Source organism: Vanellus vanellus (assembly GCF_965231255.1).
Source record: "Vanellus vanellus genome assembly, chromosome: 10".
Lineage (NCBI taxonomy): Eukaryota > Metazoa > Chordata > Aves > Charadriiformes > Charadriidae > Vanellus > Vanellus vanellus.
This window is the reverse complement of record NC_138915.1, coordinates 20,631,893-20,652,179: the sequence shown is the minus strand read 5'-3', so window position 1 is coordinate 20,652,179 and position 20,287 is coordinate 20,631,893. Positions and strand designations below refer to the sequence as shown.

The 20,287-nt window shown below is 63.1% G+C and overlaps 3 protein-coding genes across 4 annotated transcripts; 2 read left to right on the top strand and 1 right to left on the bottom strand.

Moving 5' to 3' along the window:
* Window positions 1-431: 431 nt before the first annotated feature.
* XKRX (XK related X-linked) lies at window positions 432-5,997 on the top strand. Its single transcript, XM_082488421.1, has 3 exons — window positions 432-764; window positions 3,106-3,365; window positions 4,885-5,997. The coding sequence occupies exons 1-3, from the start codon at window positions 466-468 to the stop codon at window positions 5,628-5,630; spliced, it is 1,305 nt and encodes a 434-aa protein (XP_082344547.1). The 5' UTR covers window positions 432-465; the 3' UTR covers window positions 5,631-5,997.
* Window positions 5,996-12,246, top strand: NOX1 (NADPH oxidase 1). Its single transcript, XM_082488420.1, has 13 exons — window positions 5,996-7,222; window positions 8,238-8,333; window positions 8,996-9,106; window positions 9,187-9,271; window positions 9,349-9,494; window positions 9,573-9,754; window positions 9,990-10,128; window positions 10,234-10,326; window positions 10,496-10,731; window positions 10,812-10,974; window positions 11,104-11,250; window positions 11,453-11,577; window positions 11,770-12,246. Exons 1-13 carry the CDS (start codon window positions 7,178-7,180, stop codon window positions 11,894-11,896), a joined length of 1,695 nt encoding a protein of 564 aa, XP_082344546.1. The 5' UTR covers window positions 5,996-7,177; the 3' UTR covers window positions 11,897-12,246.
* A 641-nt stretch (window positions 12,247-12,887) lies between these two features.
* On the bottom strand, window positions 12,888-20,068 carry CSTF2 (cleavage stimulation factor subunit 2). 2 transcript variants are annotated; one of them, XM_082488315.1, is made up of 14 exons: window positions 19,986-20,068; window positions 19,762-19,840; window positions 18,848-19,017; window positions 18,405-18,541; window positions 18,169-18,288; window positions 17,911-18,066; window positions 17,653-17,776; window positions 17,273-17,335; window positions 15,144-15,285; window positions 14,627-14,778; window positions 14,056-14,333; window positions 13,506-13,631; window positions 13,236-13,361; window positions 12,888-13,104 (listed from the first exon to the last, which is right to left on the bottom strand). In XM_082488315.1, the coding sequence occupies exons 1-13, from the start codon at window positions 20,041-20,043 to the stop codon at window positions 13,239-13,241; spliced, it is 1,728 nt and encodes a 575-aa protein (XP_082344441.1). In that variant the 5' UTR covers window positions 20,044-20,068; the 3' UTR covers window positions 12,888-13,104; window positions 13,236-13,238. The 2 variants fall into 2 exon arrangements, with proteins under 2 accessions (XP_082344441.1, XP_082344442.1); XM_082488316.1 differs by lacking the exons at window positions 14,627-14,778; window positions 15,144-15,285.
* Window positions 20,069-20,287: the final 219 nt, after the last annotated feature.

Here is a 20,287-nt window from a genome sequence, read left to right as displayed (position 1 = left end):
ATGTTGGGGGGGTCCTGAGGCATGGATTCCCGGCAGAGACGGGGAGTCCTGGGGTAGAGCATCCTGGGCAAAGATGGAGGTGATGGGGCAGGAGTGCAGATGGGGGTGTCCTGAGGCAGGGCGCTCCACGCCTGCTGGGGACCCGGGCACAGCACGGGGGGGTCCCGGGGCAGGGGGGTGGCGGGCACGGTGGTGATGGTCCCCATGGGGACCCCGGGATGGAGAGTCGGGTCCCGGCGGGGTGTCCCGCCCCCCCCGTCCCCGGCGGGGCAGGGCACGGCTGGGCTCGGCGGGGCCGGGGCAGGGCTGGCCGTCGGGGCGCCGGGCGGCGGGGGAGCCCCTCTCCGCTCCGCCCCGCCCCGCTCCGCCCCGCTCCGCCCCGCAGCGCGGCTCTTCTCTTCGCTGCAGCCCGGGATGGCGCCGCGGCGGGGCTGAGCGGGCGGGCCGGGCCGGGCCGGGGCCGGGATGGACGGCCCGAGGGGGGGCTGCCCGCCCGCCGCCACCGCCGCCCCGTCGCGGGCGAAGCTGCCGCTCGGCATCGTCTTCTCGACGGCTCTCTTCTGCGGGGAGGGGGCGGCGGCCGCCGTCCTCTGCCTCTCCTACGGCCACTCCGACGACCGCTTCTGGCTGGCGCTCACCGTCTTCTTCGTGCTCTGCCCCTCCGTCCTGGTGCAGCTCACCCTCATCTTCGTGCACCGCGACCTCAGCCGCGACCGCCCCCTCGTCCTGCTCATGCACCTGCTCCAGCTCGGGCCCATCATCAGGTGAGGGCGGCAAGGGACATGGGAACACCAGGCAAGGGACATGGGAACACCCGGCAGGGGACGCGATGGACCGCCGGGCAGGGATGCAGGGACCACCAGCATGGGATGCGGGTACCGCTGGCAAGGATGTGGGGACCCCGGCAGGGACGCGGGGACCCCCGGCAGGGATGTGGGGACCCTGGCAGGGACGCGGGGACCCCTGGCATGGGCCAGGGGGCTGCCAGCAGGATCGCGGGGACCCTGGCATGGGATGCAGGGACCCCCAGTGTGGGATGCAGGGACCACCAGCAGGGATGGGGGACACCCGGCATGGGACGCGGGGACCGCCGGCAGGTCCCATGGGCACCGGGTGAGAGCAGGCACCGGGGCTGTGCCGGGTGGGGCGCTCCAGGCACTGGTTGTCAGCAGAAATCTGTCCATGCAGCAAACCCCAGCGTGCCCAGAACTGCTCCTGCCAGCTCCCCGTCCCCCTCCTCCTTGGGGACACCACTGCTCCTGTCCTGCGGGGGTCTTCTGCTCAGCCACCTCTCCCCAGCAGTGCCATGGTCCTGCCGAGGGGCTGCCGCCTGCTCTCCTGCCTGCTGGAGCCCTGCTCCGGGCAGGACTCGGCTCTCCCAGCCTGTTGCATCTCAGCTGCTAAAAAGGTTCTTCACACAGTTGCTTTCTGCAGTCGGTGTTTCCCGCTGCCTTTGGGTTTTGCCATCATCCGGCTGAGGCTGGGGGCACAGATGCCAATCCCTGCTGGGGTGCTTGAGGGTGAATAGGAAGAGGGGTCCTGCCCCCCAGGAAAGGCCACCAGGCCTGGGACGTGTGGGGATTACGGGACACGGAGGAGAGGAGCTGGTTGCAGGAGCATGGGATTTGGGAGGTCACCAGACCCTGCGGGGGAGAGGACGGTGAGGGGGTGGGTGTTGCACAAGCCGCAGAGGTGCTCATCTCTCACTCCTTGGGAATGCTGTGCTGCCTCCTGGGGCTGCTGTCACCCTGGCCGTCCCGCTTGGCAAGAGCGCGCAGGGGGTGCAGTAGGTGGCACGGCAGAGCCACCATCTCCATGGGGCTCCTTCCCCGAGGGCACGCCAGCAGCCACACTTTGGGGCGCGCCATACCCACAGGGCTGCAAAAATACCGCGGCCTTCACCGCGCTTCCTCCATCACCGGAAACAAGCAGGGTGCCGGGGGCGTCCTCGTCACCACGATTCATCTTCAGAGGCGGCCGGGGAGCCTCAGCTCGGCGCCACCAGCCGTTGGGAGGGCTGTGGGTCCACCTCAGCCTGTGCTGGCCCACAGTGGTGTCACAGCTCTCACCGCACCGACCACGGCCATCTGAGATGGTTATGACGGTGCTTGGCCGCTTGCTGGAGATGGAGCCCAGCCTGCTGGGGAGGTCTGGCAGAGCACCGGGACCCAGCTGGCATCGCCCTTGATGCCGGGTCCTTTGGATGAAACCATTTTCCCGTTAGAGTTTGCAATGAGCCGTGAGCGCTGGCCTGATCTGGCAAGAGATCCCTCATTCCATTTGGGTCTGAAACGGAGCAACTTCTGCTGTCCTAATGAACGCTCGTAAATAATTACGTCCGGTTGGTCCCAGAGCCAGCTCGTCCCCGGGCGGGAGCCAAGCCTGGCGGATGGGTCCTCCTCTGCTGATGGCCTCCAGCCCGCACACCCGCCTCGTGGCTGGGGTCCTGCTGCCGTGCAGTGGGCAGCAGCGGGGGAGAAACCTACCTCCCTGCCCTGCACGCGAGGGTGCCCCGCGGGGAGGGGGCTGCGGAAGCGCTGTCTTATCTGCCCATGTCACGCTCGGCTTCACCCTGCGCTCCCCTTCCTGCCGTCCCCACCAAGAAGGAAGCGTAGAAGACTTCTGCTCAAGAGGAGAGATCAAAGACAAGATCAGAAAGTTTCTCCTGCCTCTGCATAGAGGAAGAGATGCATTTTTTTTGTGCCAGTGGGGAAAACAGCCCGAGGGTGATTAACCCCTTCCTGTAGCTCTAGCTCCCAGCAGAGCTACAGTTTCCGTACCCTGGATGCTGCACCTCTTGCAGCAGTTGATCCCCTCGCTGGGGCAGTTGCTGTCCCCCTGCCCCACACACTTTACCTGGAGTACCAGAGCAGAGGGATGGCCGCCGGGCATCCCCATGGTCCTGGTGTGACCCTGCCCTCACCCTGACATCCCAGGACCAGGGGCAGCCCGCAGCATGGCTGAAGAGTTGCCCAAATCAGTTGGGCTGCACCCAGCAGGAGCAGTGTCTGGCTGGCACCAGGCAAGGGGGGGCTGGATGTGCTGGGAGCGGGGCCTGGGGGCAGCGGGAAGGCTGGTGGGGTGACGGTTGCCGCGTCCCCACAGATGCATGGAGGCCCTGGTGGTGTACTGCTGGTCAGGGAAGGAGGAGGAGCCCTACGTCACCATCACCCGCAAGCGGCGGCTGCGGAAAGGCTACGAGGTGGAGATGGAGCAGGAGGTGGGCCACTCGGTGCGCCGACTGGCCACGCACCGCAACGCCTTCAAGCGCATGGCGGTCATACAGGCCTTCCTGGGCTCCACCCCGCAGCTCACCCTCCAGCTCTACATCAGCATCCTGGAGAAGTACGTCCCTGCTGCCAGAGGTAAGGGTGCCTGGCACTTGGGCTCCCCGAAGGATGAGCAGGTGGGACCCCACCAGAGCATGGCGGCGGCTACTTAGCCGCATGTGCCGGTGTGGCATCTGAACAAAGCTCTGGGGGCTCGCTGGGGGCATGGCTGCCACCGGACTCCCCTAAACACGGAGCACGACCTGCAGAGGTTGTGCACTAGTCTGTCCCCTGGTGTGCTTTTCCCACGCCCAGCGCTCTGCTTCCCAGCTTGGAGTGAGCCTGGGAGGAGCTGGCAGTGACTGATGCGCCAGGCTCCGCTCCCAGCCCCGCTGCTTGCAGGCGTCTGCCCTACAGAGCCGTGCCATCCACCCGGTGCCCCGTCCCATAAAGATGTCATGGCCCTGCCCCAGGCTGCTCCAGTCTGCATTAGTTACTGGGATTTTTCCAGCTAGCTACGGGCTCCGCCTTCCCCCCAGTCCCTCCGTTGCATCTATTTCTGAGACGTTCCCAACAGCCGGAGCTCCCAGCCCGGCGCTCCCAGGCTCCCCCGCCTGCTCCTGGGGTGTTTGTGTACTCGGGGGCTGGATGTGCCGGAGTGAGCTTTTAAATCCCGCTTGGGCATGCCGACAAGCCGGGCGTGCGGGAGTGCTCTTGCACCGTTACGATAGGTGAAGGAGCTGCCCTCGCCGACCCGCTCTCCCGGCCGTGCCGGGAGCCCAGACCATGCCCTCTCTGCCCACAGCAGGCGCATGGAAAGGGGGACACGGGAGATGCCCCACAGAAACTCCCTCCTGGGCCACGGCTCCCTGCAAGGCCGTTTTGGGGAGTAAGAGCAGTGGCAGCAGGAGGATGAGCCCCAGCGCTCCTCCAGCGGCAGATGCGGGAAGCAATCCCGGTTGACACATTTTGGGTGATCCCCTGGCAGCTCGGGTGTCTCAGCTCAGCCCCGCAGCTCACAGCCACCGCCGCTGGCACGGCACCACTGGGACCAGCTGCACGCTTCCCTTTTTCTGCGTGGCGGTCTTCCTGGCTGTGCTGAATGCGAGCAGCTGCCGGTGTTCCCTATGAACGACCTTGGCTTTGCAGCCCCTGCAGGAGGGTGGCTCTTGAGATGCTCCCAGGGTGAATGGTGGGCTACGGTGGTGCCGCTCTTGGTCCGGGTGAGGACAGAGGGATGCTCACAGCACAGACCATGCCCCACTCCCCCTTGAGCAGTATTTCTTCCATAGGGCAGGGGGGTGGGTGGCTGGTTCAGGCACAGGAATAGACCCAGTATGGCAAAGGCTTCTGCTTTCTTGGAGTAGGGAGTAAATCTGGGAGCAGAGCCTGCAGCTCCCCCCGCAGCCGCCCCATCACAGGGTCGGTCACCACCAGCCGCGAGCTGTCCCAGCAGTGCTCACACTGAGCCTCCTGCTGCAAGCCCAGGGGCTTGGCACCCTGCGCTTCCCACCCGGGGTTGGTACGCCGCGCTGTGCACCCATGGCAGCAGTGAGGCCGGGCACACAGCCCTGTCCCCAACGCTGCCTGACTCCCCTGACCTCTCCCTCTGCAGCCGTCCTCATGGGCATCTGCCTGGTGTCGGTGACCTATGGAGCACTCGTCTGCAACATCCTGGCCATCCAGGTCAAGTATGATGACTACAAAGTCCAGCTGCGGCCACTGGCCTTCCTCTGCATCGTGCTGTGGCGCAGCCTGGAGATCTCCACCCGCGTGGCCGTCCTCGTGCTCTTCAGCACCGTCTTCAAGCACTGGATCATCCCCATTGCCCTGGCCAACCTGCTGGTGGTCTTCTTCTTGCCCTGGGTGCAGTTCTGGCGGAGCGGTACCCACTTGCCTGACAACATCGAGAAGAACTTCAGCCGGGTGGGCACGGTGGTGGTGCTCTGCGCCTTCACCCTCCTCTACGCCAGCATCAACATGTTCTGCTGGTCAGCCGTGCAGCTCAAGCTGGCCGACCGGGACCTCATCGACAAGTCGCAGAACTGGGGCCGCCTGGCCATCTACTACGTGGCCCGGCTGGTGGAGAACACAGCCCTCGTCATCCTCTGGTACTTCTTCAAGACGGACGTCTACGAGAACATCTGCACCCCACTGCTGGTGGTGCAGCTGCTCCTCGGCTACTGCCTGGGCATCTACTTCATGCTCCTCTTCTTCCAGTACCTGCACCCCTGCCGCCAGCTCTTCCGGCACAACGTCGCTGACTTCTTGCACTGCGTCTGCTGCCGCCGGAACCCGCCGGGGACGCCTCTGTGCCTCCAGCCACCCTACGAGCCCGGCGTGAGGCACAGCATCGTCTGAGGCATGGCCAGCACCTGGCTCCTCCAGCCAACTATGGACACGGGGACGGGCAGTGCCGGCAGCCGGAGGGGGCTCATGGCACAAGCCATGCCAGAGGCGGGCGCTCCCTGGCCCTGCCGTGGCAGTGGGTCCTGGTGCGTCCCCACGGTGGCAGGGGGAACAGGAGCGTGCCCACCTGCCCAGGACCACGTGCATGAACATGAAGGACTTACGGGGTGCCCAAACTGCCTGCTGCCACAAACTGGCTGCCATGCGGTGCGCAGCCCCTGGGATGCCCCGACACCCCGCGACCGCCCACGACGGTACATATGGTGACCTTGGGGCCACCAGTGCCAGCGGGACTGTTTTAAGCAGTAAAGAAACTTTGCTGTGACTGGACGTGTCCAGGTGCTGGCGGGTGGCTGGTGACTCACGCGGAGGGTGGGACCATCCCGCCGGGGCTGGCATGGGTGCCCACAACCGCTGCCCACGTAGCCCTCATGCTCACGGGCATGCAGCCGGGGCTGCACTAGTGGGGGTGTGGGGGAGCCCCGCGATGGAGCCGATAAGATGCAGGAACGTGGCGGGATGGGGAGGAGGGGGACCAGCCTCATCATCCTGCGCCTCCGCCACCATGGCCCTGGCCGCCGGCCAGGAGCTTCCCCAGCGCACCGAGCAAGAAGGAGCAATCCTGCCCAACCTGTTTCTCCAGGCAGGAGGCCCCGACACTGGCTGCTGTTCCCAGCAGGAGCGGTGGGTGCCGCAGCGCCGGGCACCGCAAGAGCTTGGGACCCTGCGGCGGAGGGCAGGCAGGAGAGGAGGGGCAGCTGGCATAGCCATGGGGATGCTGATGGCACCCAGGGGTCCTCATCCCAAACCAGGAGTGTGACGTACACACACACACACACACACACCCCTCCCAAGAAACCATTTTTGGGGTCAGGTCAGTTTGGATGGTGCGGGGTGCCAGGCTGAGGGTGCTCAGCCCCGCTGGGGTGCCCACGGAGGTGCAGCATTGCTGGCGCTCAGTCTTAATTCACCTGCCCTGCAGTGGATCCCCAGGCCGGATCCTGGCACCGGTGCAGTGCCGTGCCCCCACGGTGCTTCTCCTCCGCTGGTGCTTTTCTTCTAAAACAGGGGCAGTGATGCTGGCGGGGGAGGTGGGGAGCAGCACAACTGCTGAGCCGGGCACAGGACGGACCTTCCGCCACCTCCTCCCACCAAGAAATTTCTACCTTAAAAAAAAAAAGCACCCATTTGAGTCCCCAAATACTGCAAAAACCCAAGAGAGGCAGCCTGATGCCCTGCAGCGCCCAACCGTGGGACCACAGGGGACCCCTCAGCGAGGGGCCGTGCCCGGCCGGTGCGGGAGACTGGTTTCGGGGCTGGCCGATGGGGTCAGCCCTGCCTTCCTGGAAGGTGGCCTTTGAAACCGCCCGGCATTTCCTCAAAGGCTTCTCGGGGGAAAGTCCCCGCGGTGCCAGTCCCGCCGCCGGGACTGCCCGCACCGCCTGCTGCCTCCATAAAACGGCGCGCGCGGGCAAGACGGGGCACAGGGACATCACGTCATGGGCAACTGGCTGGTCGACCACTGGTTCTCAGCTGCCGTCCTCGTGAGTGTGTGGGGCTGGGGCGATGCGGGGGGTTATGGGGGACACGGCTCTGGGGGTGCTCAGGGGGGGAATGGGGGCTGCTGGGCTGTCCTGGGGCTGGGCTGCGGGGAGGGGTGAGCAGCCCCTCTGCTCAGCCAACCTCCAAACCTCCGGGGGGGTTCAGAGAAATTAAGTCTTAAGGAAAACACAAAGGAAAGGGGGGGGTCCTGCTGCAAAACTTAAAAAATGCCGCTGCTTTGGCCAGGAGTCTCCCACTGCCTCTTCTCCCCACGTGGAAGCAGGAGGCTCCCGTGAGAGCCCACGCCGGGGTGAGGAGTCTGCACCATAGGGACGACATACCGGTGCCGTGCTGCGGCATCGCTGGTGTAACGGGGCTTGCCTGACCGGCACCGTGCCAGCTGCTCGGCGCTGCGTGAGGAGATACAAGCGCATGGGAAAATGGGGGCTTGCAGAAGGTTGGGTTATTTTGATTTTTTTTTTTTTAATTTACTTTAAAAAAACAAACAGCCAACCAACCAACCAACCAACCAAAAATCAACACCAAATGCAAGGCAGAGCGGTTTTCAGAGCTCTGCAAAAAATCGATGGCAGTGAGAGGAGCCAGTGTAGGGGTGCAGCAGGGTTAGGCAGGGGACGGCAGCGCGGTGGGGCTGGGTGAGCCGTCTCACTGCCAAATTTCCTCCTCCTGGAGCCTTCCTCGCTGCTGCCCTGCTCAGCCCCGACCACCCTCCGGCTCTGCCCTCCCGCCATGCAGGCGTTGCCTGCATCTGCCTTTCCTCCTTCCTCCTGCGTGGATGATGCACAGGGACATGGGTGACAAGACAGTTATTTTGCAAGACTCCCACGCCTCTCCCCACCTTTGGCCCCGGGTCCCAGCCCCGTGTGTGCGGCCACAGCTCATAAAGAAGCAGGAGGGGACATGCTGCCCTGACGCCCTCTGGCTGTACTTGAGTGCTGTGGGGTGAGGGGGGTCCCGGACCAGGGTCCCTCATGAGGCCGCGGCTTTCCCCCGCAGGCAGCCTGGCTGGGCATCAACATCTTCCTCTTCACGTACTACTTTCTGTTCTTTGACCGGGATGAGCGGTATTTCTACACCAGGGCCATCCTCGGGGTAAGGTGCTCCCCCATGGCACTCTGCCTGCCCGGGCAAATGTGCCCCTCAGAGCCCTCCTTCAGTGGGGTGGGGGGCTGCAGCACCCCACATCCCTTCCTTGTCCTGCCCTCTTCCAGACTGCCATTGCTCCATCCCAGTCACCAGCCCAGCATTGCTCCATGCTGGTCTCTGTCTTGGTCCCAGCACAGCATCACCTTGCCCCAGCTCAGCATCACCCCCTCCCAGTCCCCCTCCTCTCCTGGTTCACCATCACCCCCTCCCAGTCCCCCTCCTCTCCTGGTTCACCATCACCTCCTCCCAGTCCCCCTCCTCTCCTGGTTCACCATCACCCCCTCCCAGTCCCCCTCCTCTCCTGGTTCACCATCAACCCCTCCCAGTCCCCCTCCTCTCCTGGTTCACCATCACCCCCTCCCAGTCCCCCTCCTCTCCTGGTTCACCATCACCCACTCCCAGTCCTCAGCCCACCATTGCTCCCTTTGCTCCCTCTGAGTACCTAACCCAGCACCCCACAGCCCCAGTCCCAGTCCAGCATCACTTGGCCCCATCCTGTCCCAGTACTACACCGTGCTGGGCAGAGCCATGGGGGACAGCGTGGCCGCAGGCAGATGTGCCCATCTGTGGCATGAGACAGCGGTGCTCAACCCCCATCCTCTCTCCAGTCCGCCTTGGCTTGGGCCCGGGCATCGGCCAAGTGCCTCAACTTCAACAGCATGCTGATCCTGCTGCCCGTCTGCCGCAACCTCCTCTCCTTCCTCCGTGGGACCTGCTCGGTGAGTGCCCTGTGGTGGCATGGCTTGTGTGGCCGTCCCCATCGCCATCCCCACCCTGACGTCACCGTCTCTCCCCGCAGTGCTGCAGGCGGACACTGCGGAAGCAGCTGGACCACAACCTCACCTTCCACAAGCTGGTGGCCTACGCACTGGCCCTGCTCACAGGTACCGCCCCGCGCCAGGCTGGGGCACGGTGGGGACGGGGAGGCGGCCAAGCGGGTGACTGCCTGTCTCCTGCCCAGCCGTGCACACCATCGCCCACCTCTTCAACCTGGAGCGCTACAACCACAGCCAGCAAGCCACCGACGGCAGCCTCCCCGCCGTCCTCTCCAAGATGCACCTGCAGGGCAGCAACAAGTGGCTCAACCCCATCCACTCCAACCAGACGGTGAGTGCCAGCCCCGGCGTCCAGCCCTCCACCACCGCCTGTCCCCTGCCCCCCTAACCAATCCTACTCCCCCTGTAGACCGTTGAGTACGTGGCCTTCACCACCATCCCGGGGCTGACGGGGGTCATCATCACACTGGCACTCATCCTCATGGTCACGTCCTCCACTGAGTTCATCCGCAGGAACTACTTTGAGGTCTTCTGGTACACGCACCATCTCTTCCTCATCTACTTTGCCGGTCTTGTCATCCATGGCATCGCGTAAGGCTCCTCACTGCTCACTGAAGGCAGGACAGCGTGGGGCAATGGCCGCAGACCCCTGATGGGACAGCCCTGCCTGTCCTGGGGGAGCGGTGCAGCCCCAGAGGAGGTCCACTGGGGCTGTGGGCTCTCCATTCCCAGGGCTGGCTAGCCCAGCTGGCCCCATGCAGCACAGCTCAGCCCCGGCCAGGGGCTCAGGAGCTGGCCCTCAGGTTCACCTGTCACCTCCCTGCAGTGGTCTGGTGCGTGGGCAGACGGAGGAGAGCATGGAGGAGGTGCACCCCCACCGCTGCGCCCAGTATCTCACAAAAAAGGATGAAGACTGCAGCCATGACTGCTGCAAAGCCCCTGAGTTCGGGAGCATCCCCGCTGAGGTAGGGCAGCAGTGGGACAGCTGTGGGGGAAGGTTGTCTTGCCTCACCCTTGGGGTGCTCCAGCCCTGGCTCCCCCCAACCCTTTGCTCTCCTCCATCCCCACAGTCCTGGAAGTGGGTTCTGGCCCCCCTCCTCCTCTACATCTTTGAGCGGATCCTCCGGGTCTGGCGTGCACGGCAGAAGGTGATCGTCACCAAGGTGGGTGGTGTGGGAGCCCACGCCTACCGCTGGCTCCTTTTCTTGGAGCCATCGGTGCCGCAGCTCCTTGCCAGGGTGGCCATGGGGAGGTGGGCAAGGGCCATGGCCAAAACTCCTTGCCCAAGGATAGGAGCCAGGCTGGGCGCTGAGCCCTGTCCCTGCACCACAGGTGGTCATGCACCCTGCCCGTGTGCTGGAGCTGCAGATGCAGAAGAAGGGCTTCCGCATGGAGGTGGGGCAGTACATCTTTGTCAACTGCCCTGCCATCTCCCTGCTGGAGTGGCATCCCTTCACCCTCACCTCAGCACCCGAGGAGGACTTCTTCTCCATCCACATCCGGGCGGCCGGCGACTGGACGGAGCGTCTCATCGACACCTTCCAGCAGCAGAATGCAGAGATGCCCAGGTAGGCTGGGGAGTGCCCGAACGGACCATCCTGGGGATTTGGGGAGGCTGTACCTCTTACCCAGGCCCTCCCTTGGCCAGGATCGAGGTAGACGGCCCCTTCGGCACAGCCAGCGAAGACGTGTTCCAGTACGAGGTGGCCATGCTGGTGGGAGCGGGCATCGGCGTCACCCCCTTTGCCTCCATCCTGAAGTCCATCTGGTACAAGTTCCAGCAGGCTGACCAGACCCTCAAGACCAAGAAGGTATGGTGTGTCTTGCAGGACCAGCTATGGGTTTCTCCATGCTGGGCTTCCCAGTCCTTGACCTATCATATCCTTCCACCCCTCCTGCTGTGCTCCACCTTGAGCAACCCCTCTCCCCCTGCATCCCAGATCTACTTCTACTGGCTCTGCCGGGACACGGGGGCCTTTGCCTGGTTCAACGACCTGCTTGCCTCGCTAGAGCAGAAGATGGCCGAGTCAGGCAAGGCAGACTTTCTCACCTACCGGCTCTTCCTCACCGGCTGGAACGCCAGCATTGTGAGTTGGCCATGGGCAGGCATGACTGCAAAGGGGGACACAGGGCAGCCAAGTTGTGCAGGAGAAACAGGGTGAGCTTGAAGGCAGAAAGTCAAGGAGTGGTTCTTGATGGGCAGCAGTGATGGGTGCTCCTCTGTGGTGAGGGACTGGAGGTGGGCTGGTGGGCGCTGGCCAGGTTCCTCACCATCCCTGCTCTGCCCAGGCCAACAACGTGGCACTCCGCTTCGACACCACGACGGACACGGTGACGGGGCTCAGGCACAAAACCATCTTTGGGCGGCCCATGTGGAACAGCGAGTTTGCGGCGGTGGCTGCAGCCCACCCCAGGTGAGAGCTGGGCAGGGGGTTCAGGGTGTGGGAGCCAGGAGACACCCCATCCTCCCCAGCGCTGGGCTGGGTACCGCTGGCTTTAGGACGGGTGTGCTCATCCCCTGCAGGTTGCAGGGAGCCCAAAAAGCTCTTAAATCACTTTATCTGTGAGCCACCTGCCCGGCGCTGACAGCCCCATGCTGTATGCAGGTCGGTGGTCGGCGTGTTCCTGTGTGGGCCGGGGCCCTTGGCAAAGAGCCTGCAGAAGTCTTGCCACCAGCACTCCAGCCTGGACCCCAGGAAGGTCAAATTCTACTTCAACAAGGAGAACTTCTAAGTGGCAGCCAGGCTGGGAACCCCAGCAGGCAGGGGACCCTGTCAGTCTCACCTCGCCCCCCCATGCCAGAGCATGTCCAGGGATAAGCATCTGCTGAAGAGTGCACATACTGAAGCCAGGCGAGACACGGCAAGGTACTCCTCCACGAGAAACTCCAGGTTCAAAGACTGCTGCCTTCTTGACCCGGTCTACAAGGGGTCCTCATGGGGGGAGTGGACCTGCAGCTCCACATGTTCCCCTGTTGAGAAACCAGAGGCAGGTGCTGTGATGATGCTGCTGGAGCAGCGGGAGCGCCCAGCGGGCTGGGCAGGACCACGGGATAGGACACAAGGATGCCAAGCAGGCACTGGGGGCTAAATGTGTCCCTCTGGGTTTAAACAGTCCTTTGCATAAAAGGGTAAATTAAACCTGCTTTCCTTTGCAATAAAAGCCACAGTGGTGACTTAGTCCATGCTGGTGCGAAGGGAGCCCACTCTTTTCCCCCTTGTAGGGCTGCAATAGAAAAGCTGGTTGATTACACATCTCCTGGGGTGCAGGGTAAGGTGTCTCCCCCTCCACAGGGGCTCGCTGCCACCACCCAGAGCCAGCCTGCGCCACCCACCAGGCACTAACCAGCACACAGGCCGACTTCAAACGTGGCTCACGCAAAGACAACACATTCTGCTAAAGCGCATGCAGAAAAGAGGGGAAAAAAAACACCCTCACCGAGCAGGCTGGTGTGGTAAGCGATACAGCAATCGGATACGGAGCCCTCCCCGCCCGGTCGGCAGGGACAGAAAGACGAGCTCCCCATCCTTGCCCTTCCCTTACAGCACTGTGAACAGCCCGGCACGTAAAACCCCATGAATAGATCTTGCCCCAGTGCTGGGGAGATGGGAGGAGGGTGAGTGGTTTGGACTAGCCTGGAGCCAGGCAGGACTGCTCCCAGAAACCCCCCAGTCCCGCTCCAGCCTCCACGAGAGACCAAACAAGGCAGCCAGAGACATGGCTTTACTCAAATCCTTCTCCTGCTTTATTTCAAACATCATAAAATATACACACAGAAAAAAAGGATGAATGGGAGGGGACAATGTTATGGGGCGGGAGGGGGGGGGGGGGAAGGAGAAACCTCTCCCAAAACGCAGCATCAACTCAGACAGCAACGGGACCAGCTGCCATGTCTCCTCTGCCCAGGCAGACACGGTGTCTCCACCACGCACCTGCCAGGCCTGCGAGAAGGAAAGGGAAGAGAGTGAGCCCTGGTGTGGAGAGGAAGAGTGAGGTAGAGCCCCATCCTGAGCAGCTCTCCGATTTATTGAAGGGGAGCAGGCACAGGCCAGGGCTAGGTTAAGGATGTCACCTGTCAGGGTGCCCCTGTGGACTTCTGGATTTGCTCCTTTAGGATAAGGATGCTCTGCCGTTGCTCTGGGGGCAGCATGGCGATCTGGTCTGCCGTCAGCTGCAGAACCTGCATGATCAGGGCTGCCTGTGGGGAGAGGGCAGAATCAGAGCCGTGTCCTGCCAGAGCAGCCACAGGTTACGAGAGCCAGGAAGGGGCTGTCCCCACCACAGTAAGGCACGTAGGAAGTGCTGCTCCCGCTGTCTCACCTTCTCCCTTTTGTCCACTCACCTTCTCATGATCCTGGGGGGTGACCTGGCTCTGTCCAGGGCTAAAGCCTCCGGGCTGACCAGCTCCTTGGACCCCTGCCCCAGGAATGCCTCCTCCCTGCATGCCTGCCCCTGCCATGTTAGGAACCTGCAGGCATGAGAGAAGGGGTAAGGACCAAGGGGTCTCCGGGCTCCACCATACAAATACAGGAATATAAAGCAGATGATCAGATGGATGCCCTCACAGCCTGAAGATGCCCGAGCATGAAGACACACAGACTACCGAGCATTTTATGCGCTCTGCTCTCCCTCCATCTCCTGCACTCCTTCCTGCACATCAGGAAGAGGTGGAGAGAGGCCTGAGCCTCGTCTCATCCCCAGCAGATGAGCAGTACCTGGGGAGATGGGAAAGCTGCCCCAAACCCCTCAGAGAGCCACCGACCCAGGCCTTGTGCTCTGTGGGACACCCTCCCCCCTCTAGCTGCTGCAGGATGCGATCACACCCCTCACCCAGTCCCAATCTACGAGACACCATCGGTGCCCAACCAGCTGAGCAGAGGTGGTGTGTGTACCTGGCGGGGCCCCTGAGGGCCACTGGCTCCCATATTAAGTGGCCCAGGACCCTGTATCCCACCAGGCATGGGGCCACGTGGGTTGGGACCAGGCCCTCGAGGCTCTAGGCCCCGGGGCTCCATGACCCTGGCCTCCATGGCCCTAGCTTCCAGCACTCGTGGCTCCAGGACCCGTGGCTCCAGGCCTCGTGCCTCCAGGGCTCGCGCCTCCATCACCCGGGGCTCCAGCCCTCGCGGCTCCAATCCTCGTGGCTCCAGCCCTCGGGGATCTCTTCCGACTGCAGGGGAAAGACAAGCCAAGGTGTTGAAGGGAGCAGTGCCGCAGGGAGTGTGGGAGCAAGCCCACTGCCTTCTTCGCCTGGGGGCTAGCAAACACCCAGAAGAGCTGGGGACAGAAGGGATATCCCTGGAAGAAGTCCCTCGCCCTATGGGACTGTCCCTCCTTGCCCTGAGGTCAGTTGTTTCACTGCCCAGACCCCCTTCCTATGCCTCGTGTTGGGGCAGTGGGCTCCACTCTGACTTCTTGTCGGTACGCTTTAAGCCACCCACTATTTCATGCCCCCTCTCTCACCTCGAGCATCCATCAAGGGCCCCCGCGGCTCTCCCATCAGTGGTCGGGGTTCTCCCATGGGTCCCCCCCTCATCTCATGAGGGGGGCCACGGCTGTCATGACCAGGCATATGGTGCATAGGGGCTCCCTGGTGGGGCGGCCCAAGGTAACCTCTGACGCAGAGAGACGAGGAGAGCAAAGCAGGAGGAGGAGAAAAAGCGAGAGAGTGTGAATCAGACGCTGGCTTGGCACGGTCTGGGCAGAGCGCTGGGATTTCCCCCGAAGCCGGCCGCAGGGGAGGAGGATGAGGCTGGCACAGGGACGGGTGCTGTCAGCCCCATGCCACAGGGCTGCTGCCATCACACCGGGGATGCCCCGTCCCCGGGGAAATGGGCCAGCCCCCGCGGTTGGCAGCACAAGGGCCTCCAACCAGGCAGTGGTGACTCCCGGAAGGCTGGTGCCATCCCTGTCCTCAGCGAGAGGTCACCCTTGGGCAGGGGACAGTGCCAAGGGCTCCTCTCCTTCCCTCTCCCCTCACCTGGGCTCCACTTCTCCAGTGACTGAGAGCAGGGTCCCTCCGCGAGGGTCATTCGGGGCATCTCCCAAAAGGCCTCGGGGTGGCGGGCCACTAGCAGGTAGAGGTCCACGCTGCATAGGGGCCCTCGGGTCTGGCATGGGCACTGCCAGGGAGACACACAAGAGCTCGTGAGGATCTGCATGACCATTGCTGTGCTAAGACTGTCCCCCAGTGCTCTCGGGGCTGGGGTGCAGGGTGGCCTCACTGCTCCCCGGCGCGCAGGCGGGTGAGCCATGCTGACCGCCGGGGAGAGCAGCCCCTCGCACAAGGCCGGAGCACACTACAGCCCCTTCCCTGGCTGCTGATTTTATCCCTCTCTTTCCCTCTCTGGCTCTGCCTCAGGCTCGTTATGGCACCAGGTGGCCAAACCAAGTGTGGGTGCCCCCATGGCGATCCCTACAAGCGTGGGCATAAACACACTGCTGACGTGGGGCAGGAGCAAAGCAAGACCTGGAAGGCTCCTGGTAGCAAGGTGTCAAAGGGGGCAGGATCCTAAGCAAAGGCCCTCTCTGAGCAGGCTCTCCTTTAACCCTAGTGGCTCTGTGCACAGCACTAGCCTGTTCCCTCCTCCGGCGCTGGAGGAAATCCTGCCTCCTCCTAACCCTGCCAGGCTATGCAGAGGGATACGCCAGTCCCCGGCCCTGAGAACAGCGGGGTGAAAGCTGCTCTCTGCACACTCCACAACGAGCTCCGCGGGAGAAGGGAGCTGGCGGGTGCCGGGATACCTTGAACGCGTTCGATAGACGCAGGCCTGGCAGGTCCCACGGGCGAGAGCTGCAGGTTCCCTGGGCAAGCAGCAGGAAAAGAGGGAGAAGAGCAGACACGTAAATAGTGTATGCACACATGCACTCAGCTTTGGGGACAGTGCTGCCTGCAGTATCACCTCCACTCCCTGAAGTCCCCCGGAAAACCTACAGAGAAGATGCCACCTGCTGCAGGTCTGGCTTTATCAATCTCTTCCATTAATGCCACCTCTGCCACCACAGGCGTGACAGCCAGCTTGGCACAGCCCTTTCCTCACTCACCGCATGAATGTGCGGGGCAGGAGGATGTCCTGCTGAGAGAATGGGTGTTGTGTGGGGCCACGCTGTGCCCCACAATGCACAACCAGTCAGCTTCTGCTTCTGCCCTTGCCTGCAGCTTCCCATGGCACTCCCCAGTTCCAGCGCTCTGTCTGCTCTCCAAAACCTTCTAGGTGCCAAGAACTACCAGTTTGCTCTCAGGAAGACAGTGCCCACCCCAAAGAAAATGACAGTCAGCTGCCCCTAAGTACCTAAGACCAGAGGATCTCAGAACAGGTTTGCCATGTTCCTGGTACAAGGCCTACAGTATGAGTCAAGGCAATAGGGGTGTCAACTGCCTGCATGCCTTATGACTGGGAGAACAGGAATGCCTTCGTTGTGCTAACCCCGGCGCACGGCTTGACGGGGCGGCCACACAAACATGTGAACCGTAAGGAATCCGGCTCCGGGGCTGGGCCGTACAGACCGTGCCTGCGGAGGGAAAGCCAAGCCATCACTCACGGGGAAATTCCCTGCCAAGCCTCGAACTCACTGTTGCAAGCAAAAGCGAAGGCCCAGCTCCCTCTGCCGGGCACGGCGTGGGGAGCACTGGGAGACGCGGGCAGATGCGGCGGCGGCACAAGCTACTTCCCAGCACCCAGGCAGCAAAGCAGCAGGACAGGGACTACAGAAGAGCAAGCTTTGCCTGCCCGCACAAGCACAGGGACAGACACGGGCTCACAGAGAGATGGAAAACAGGCACGTCCCACCCGGTTGGGGCTCTGCGGGGACTGGCAGCTCTCCTGACTTCCAGGGCATGTCTGCACAACACGGCGCAGAACAAGCTGGGAGCAAACCAGTGCGTGGGCTGGGGCCCTGGAAGCAGGAGAGCTGCTACCATAACCTTGCGCCTAAGCAAACAAACCCGGGTGCAGCCCAGCGCTGCAGGAGCTGCCCCAGATCCAGGGATGGCAAGGCTGCAGGTAGCTGTCAGGGCCTCTTGGCACAGCACTGCTCAGCACCCATGGCCTGGGCCCCTGCTGGAGCGAGGCTCCCATGACACACAGCACTAACCCATGTCTTTTTTACCTTGTCCACGCTCCAAGGGGACAGGCCCTCCACCTGGCATCCCAACCTGCGGCTGCATCCCACCTGAGAGGGGACAGGCAGAGATCAGATTCCTCCTCGGCCATCCCTGCACCACTAACCGATTCCTTTGGCCCCAAATATCTCCCCCCTCCCAGCTCCTGGGGGGAGAATCTAGAGGTTTATTTTCTTGGTGTTGGTTCCCTCACAAAGATAAGCCAACTTTCTGGACTGCAGCTGGCAGCAGCCACAACCACAACACGTGTTATGGGATGACACGTGCTCTCACGGGGCCAAGCCGCCAGTTAGGGGGAAGGTAGAGGGGGGCTGTCTGCAGGACCCATGTGCCCAGGGCATCGTTCGGCCAAAACCCACGCACTCACCTCCTGGAGCCATGGGGCCGGGGCCCGGGCCCTGCACAGGGGCTGCCATTTGTCCTGGGGCCGGCACTCCTCCCTGCATGGGTGGTTGCATCAGTGGAGGAGCGCCGTTTACGTGCATCCCACCCTGCCCAGGAGAGAAACCAGAGAGAAACCTCAGGGAAGCCCCATCACCCGGGCACACGCACCCCAGCTGTGAGAGCTGGAGGTGGCAATGCCCATCTCTTCCCTGCACAGCACACGCGTCACGTAGGCTCTTACTATGGGCTGTGGCTGGGACGAAGGGGTATTCTGTGGGTTCAGCTGGGCGTTTGGCCCTGGCCCAGGCCCGGGTCCTGGTCCTGGCCCCGGCCCTGGCACAGGCTGCTGGTTGCCTGGGATCAGAGGAGGAACACTGGTCTGGCGATGCAGGATTTTCTAGGGGCAGAAGAAGGAGAAAGGAGTTCTCTTCTACTCCCCCTCCACAACAGGCTGGCACCAATATCCTACCGACCCCTGATGAGGCAGCAAGGGACAAACCAGCGCGATCTCTGGGTCGACGATCCTCATGACCACTTGGGCCTGCAGTAGGGCATAAGCCAGCTGGGGGTTCTGGAGCAGCATGTTCCTGGCTTCCTGGGGGCTGTTCTGGACACACAACTGAGAAGACACACGCAGATCAGAGTCTGGCAAAGCATGACAGGGGCTGTGAGGGCATGGGCAACAGTGGTAGAAGCTGTGCTGATGCAGAGAGTGCAGCCCTCCGCTTCACTCACCTTCATCTGCTTCATCAGCTCAAACATCTGCTCGGGCGGCAGGCTGGCTACTGCCCGGCTGATTGACTCGGGAGCATCTTCAGGATTGACCGGGTCCCCATAGGGTGACTCTATGATGGGTGCACCTGTGCCCAAGCCTGCAACAGAGTTTATGACCTCTTACGGCAATGTGAACCATCTGTTTTTAACGGGGTCATCAAAAGGGAAGCACCACACCATTACGGGGATAGGGAGGCAGTGAAAACAGGGAGATCTTCTGGGAGAGAAAACAGAGCTGAGGCCACGCATCCCTCTGCAAAACTACTTGCTACACTGCTTGGAGGAGGTCAGCTCCGCAAGGTCTCCACCTCGCCAGCCTTGCAGAAAAGGCATGCTTTGTAATGCTGAAAAGGCTGAGCCCAACACAACGTTAGTGTGTTCTCCACCACAAAATTCAGACTCACTCTTCAGCTCTTCCTTGTTCTTCTCGCTGGCAGCATTGTCGACGCGCAGGGCCCTCCCGCTGAACTCTCGCCCATTCAGGTTACGCATGGCACTAAGAGCCGTCTCCTGGTCTTGGTACTCACAGAAGCCATAGCCCTTCGGCTTTCCTGTCTCCCTGTCATACACCAGCCTGCACAGCGAGGAGAGAACCACCACTGCTGAGGGCAGTGCAGGCATCGAGCAGCGTGCGGTGCCCACAGCTCCCCATCGCTCAGGAGTCTATTGGGGTACACCACACAGGAGCGCTGGGGAGCAGAGTGAAGGCACCAGGGTCAGGTCAAGGCGCACAACAGCCAGCCCTAAGCCTGAGCCAAAAGTCCTCCTGGATTCTGGCTGATGGGTGTTCACAGAGCTTTGGTGTCCAAGAAAGCCACCAGTGTGAGCGCTGTGCTTCCCATGACCCCATAAAGGCAGCTCCTGGGGACACAGGACTGGACTGGCTGCTCCTGGAGCTCCCAAGCCCTTAACTGAGAGCTCTGCCAGGAAAACATCCCTTCAGAGCCACTCGCTTGAGAATGCTCTGCACCCCCATCTCTCTGCACAGGGCTTGATCCAGGACCCCTCCTGCTCAGCCCCAGCTCCACCCCGCGGCAGCTGCCTCCAGCCTGGAGCCACCTGCCCACGTTCACGCCGTTGGGCTGGGCTCTACATCTCCGGGCGACCTGGGCCCTGCACCCCCCAAAGCACAGCTGCCACAGCCTCACAAACCCCTTCCCAAACCCCAGCAGCCGCCCTGCTCGGCGCTGCCTTGCGCTGCCCGGCGGAGGGCCGGCCCTGCACAGCGCGGCCCCCCACGCCACGCCACCCGCGGGGCTCGCCTTGTCCGCGCTGCCCCGGGGCACCAGGGAGCGGGGAGGCCGGCTGCCGTCCTCACCTAAAGCTGACCACGGGCCCAACCTCTGAGAAAATGTCCTTCAGCTGCTCCTCGGTGGCTTCGTACGGGATGTTCCCCACTGTGGAAGAGAGACGGCGGCGGCCGCTCAGCGCGGAGGCCGAGGGCTGCGCGGACACCGGCCCCGAATGGCGGGGAGGGCTCGGCCGGCCGGCCCGCCGGCCCTCCCGCCCCGTCCCGTCCCGTCCCGTCCCTGCGGCTCTCACCGAAGACGGAGCGCAGGGAGCGGTCCACGGCGGGGTCCCGCACCGACAGCCCCGCCATCCCGCCGCCCGGGCCTCGCCGCCGCTTCCGGTCCCTCACCCCACGCTGCCCCCTACGCTTCCGCTTCCGCCCCAAACAAACATGGCGGCGGGAAAGGCGCGGCGGGAAAGGCGCTCCGGCGAGAAACAGAGGTCTGCGTCGCTGCAGCCTGGGCGCTGCGCTCGGTAGGAGCGGGGAGAGGGGCGGGACAGCGGGACAGCGGGACAGCCGGCCGGGGCGCGCTGCGTCCTCGGGGAGCCCTTCC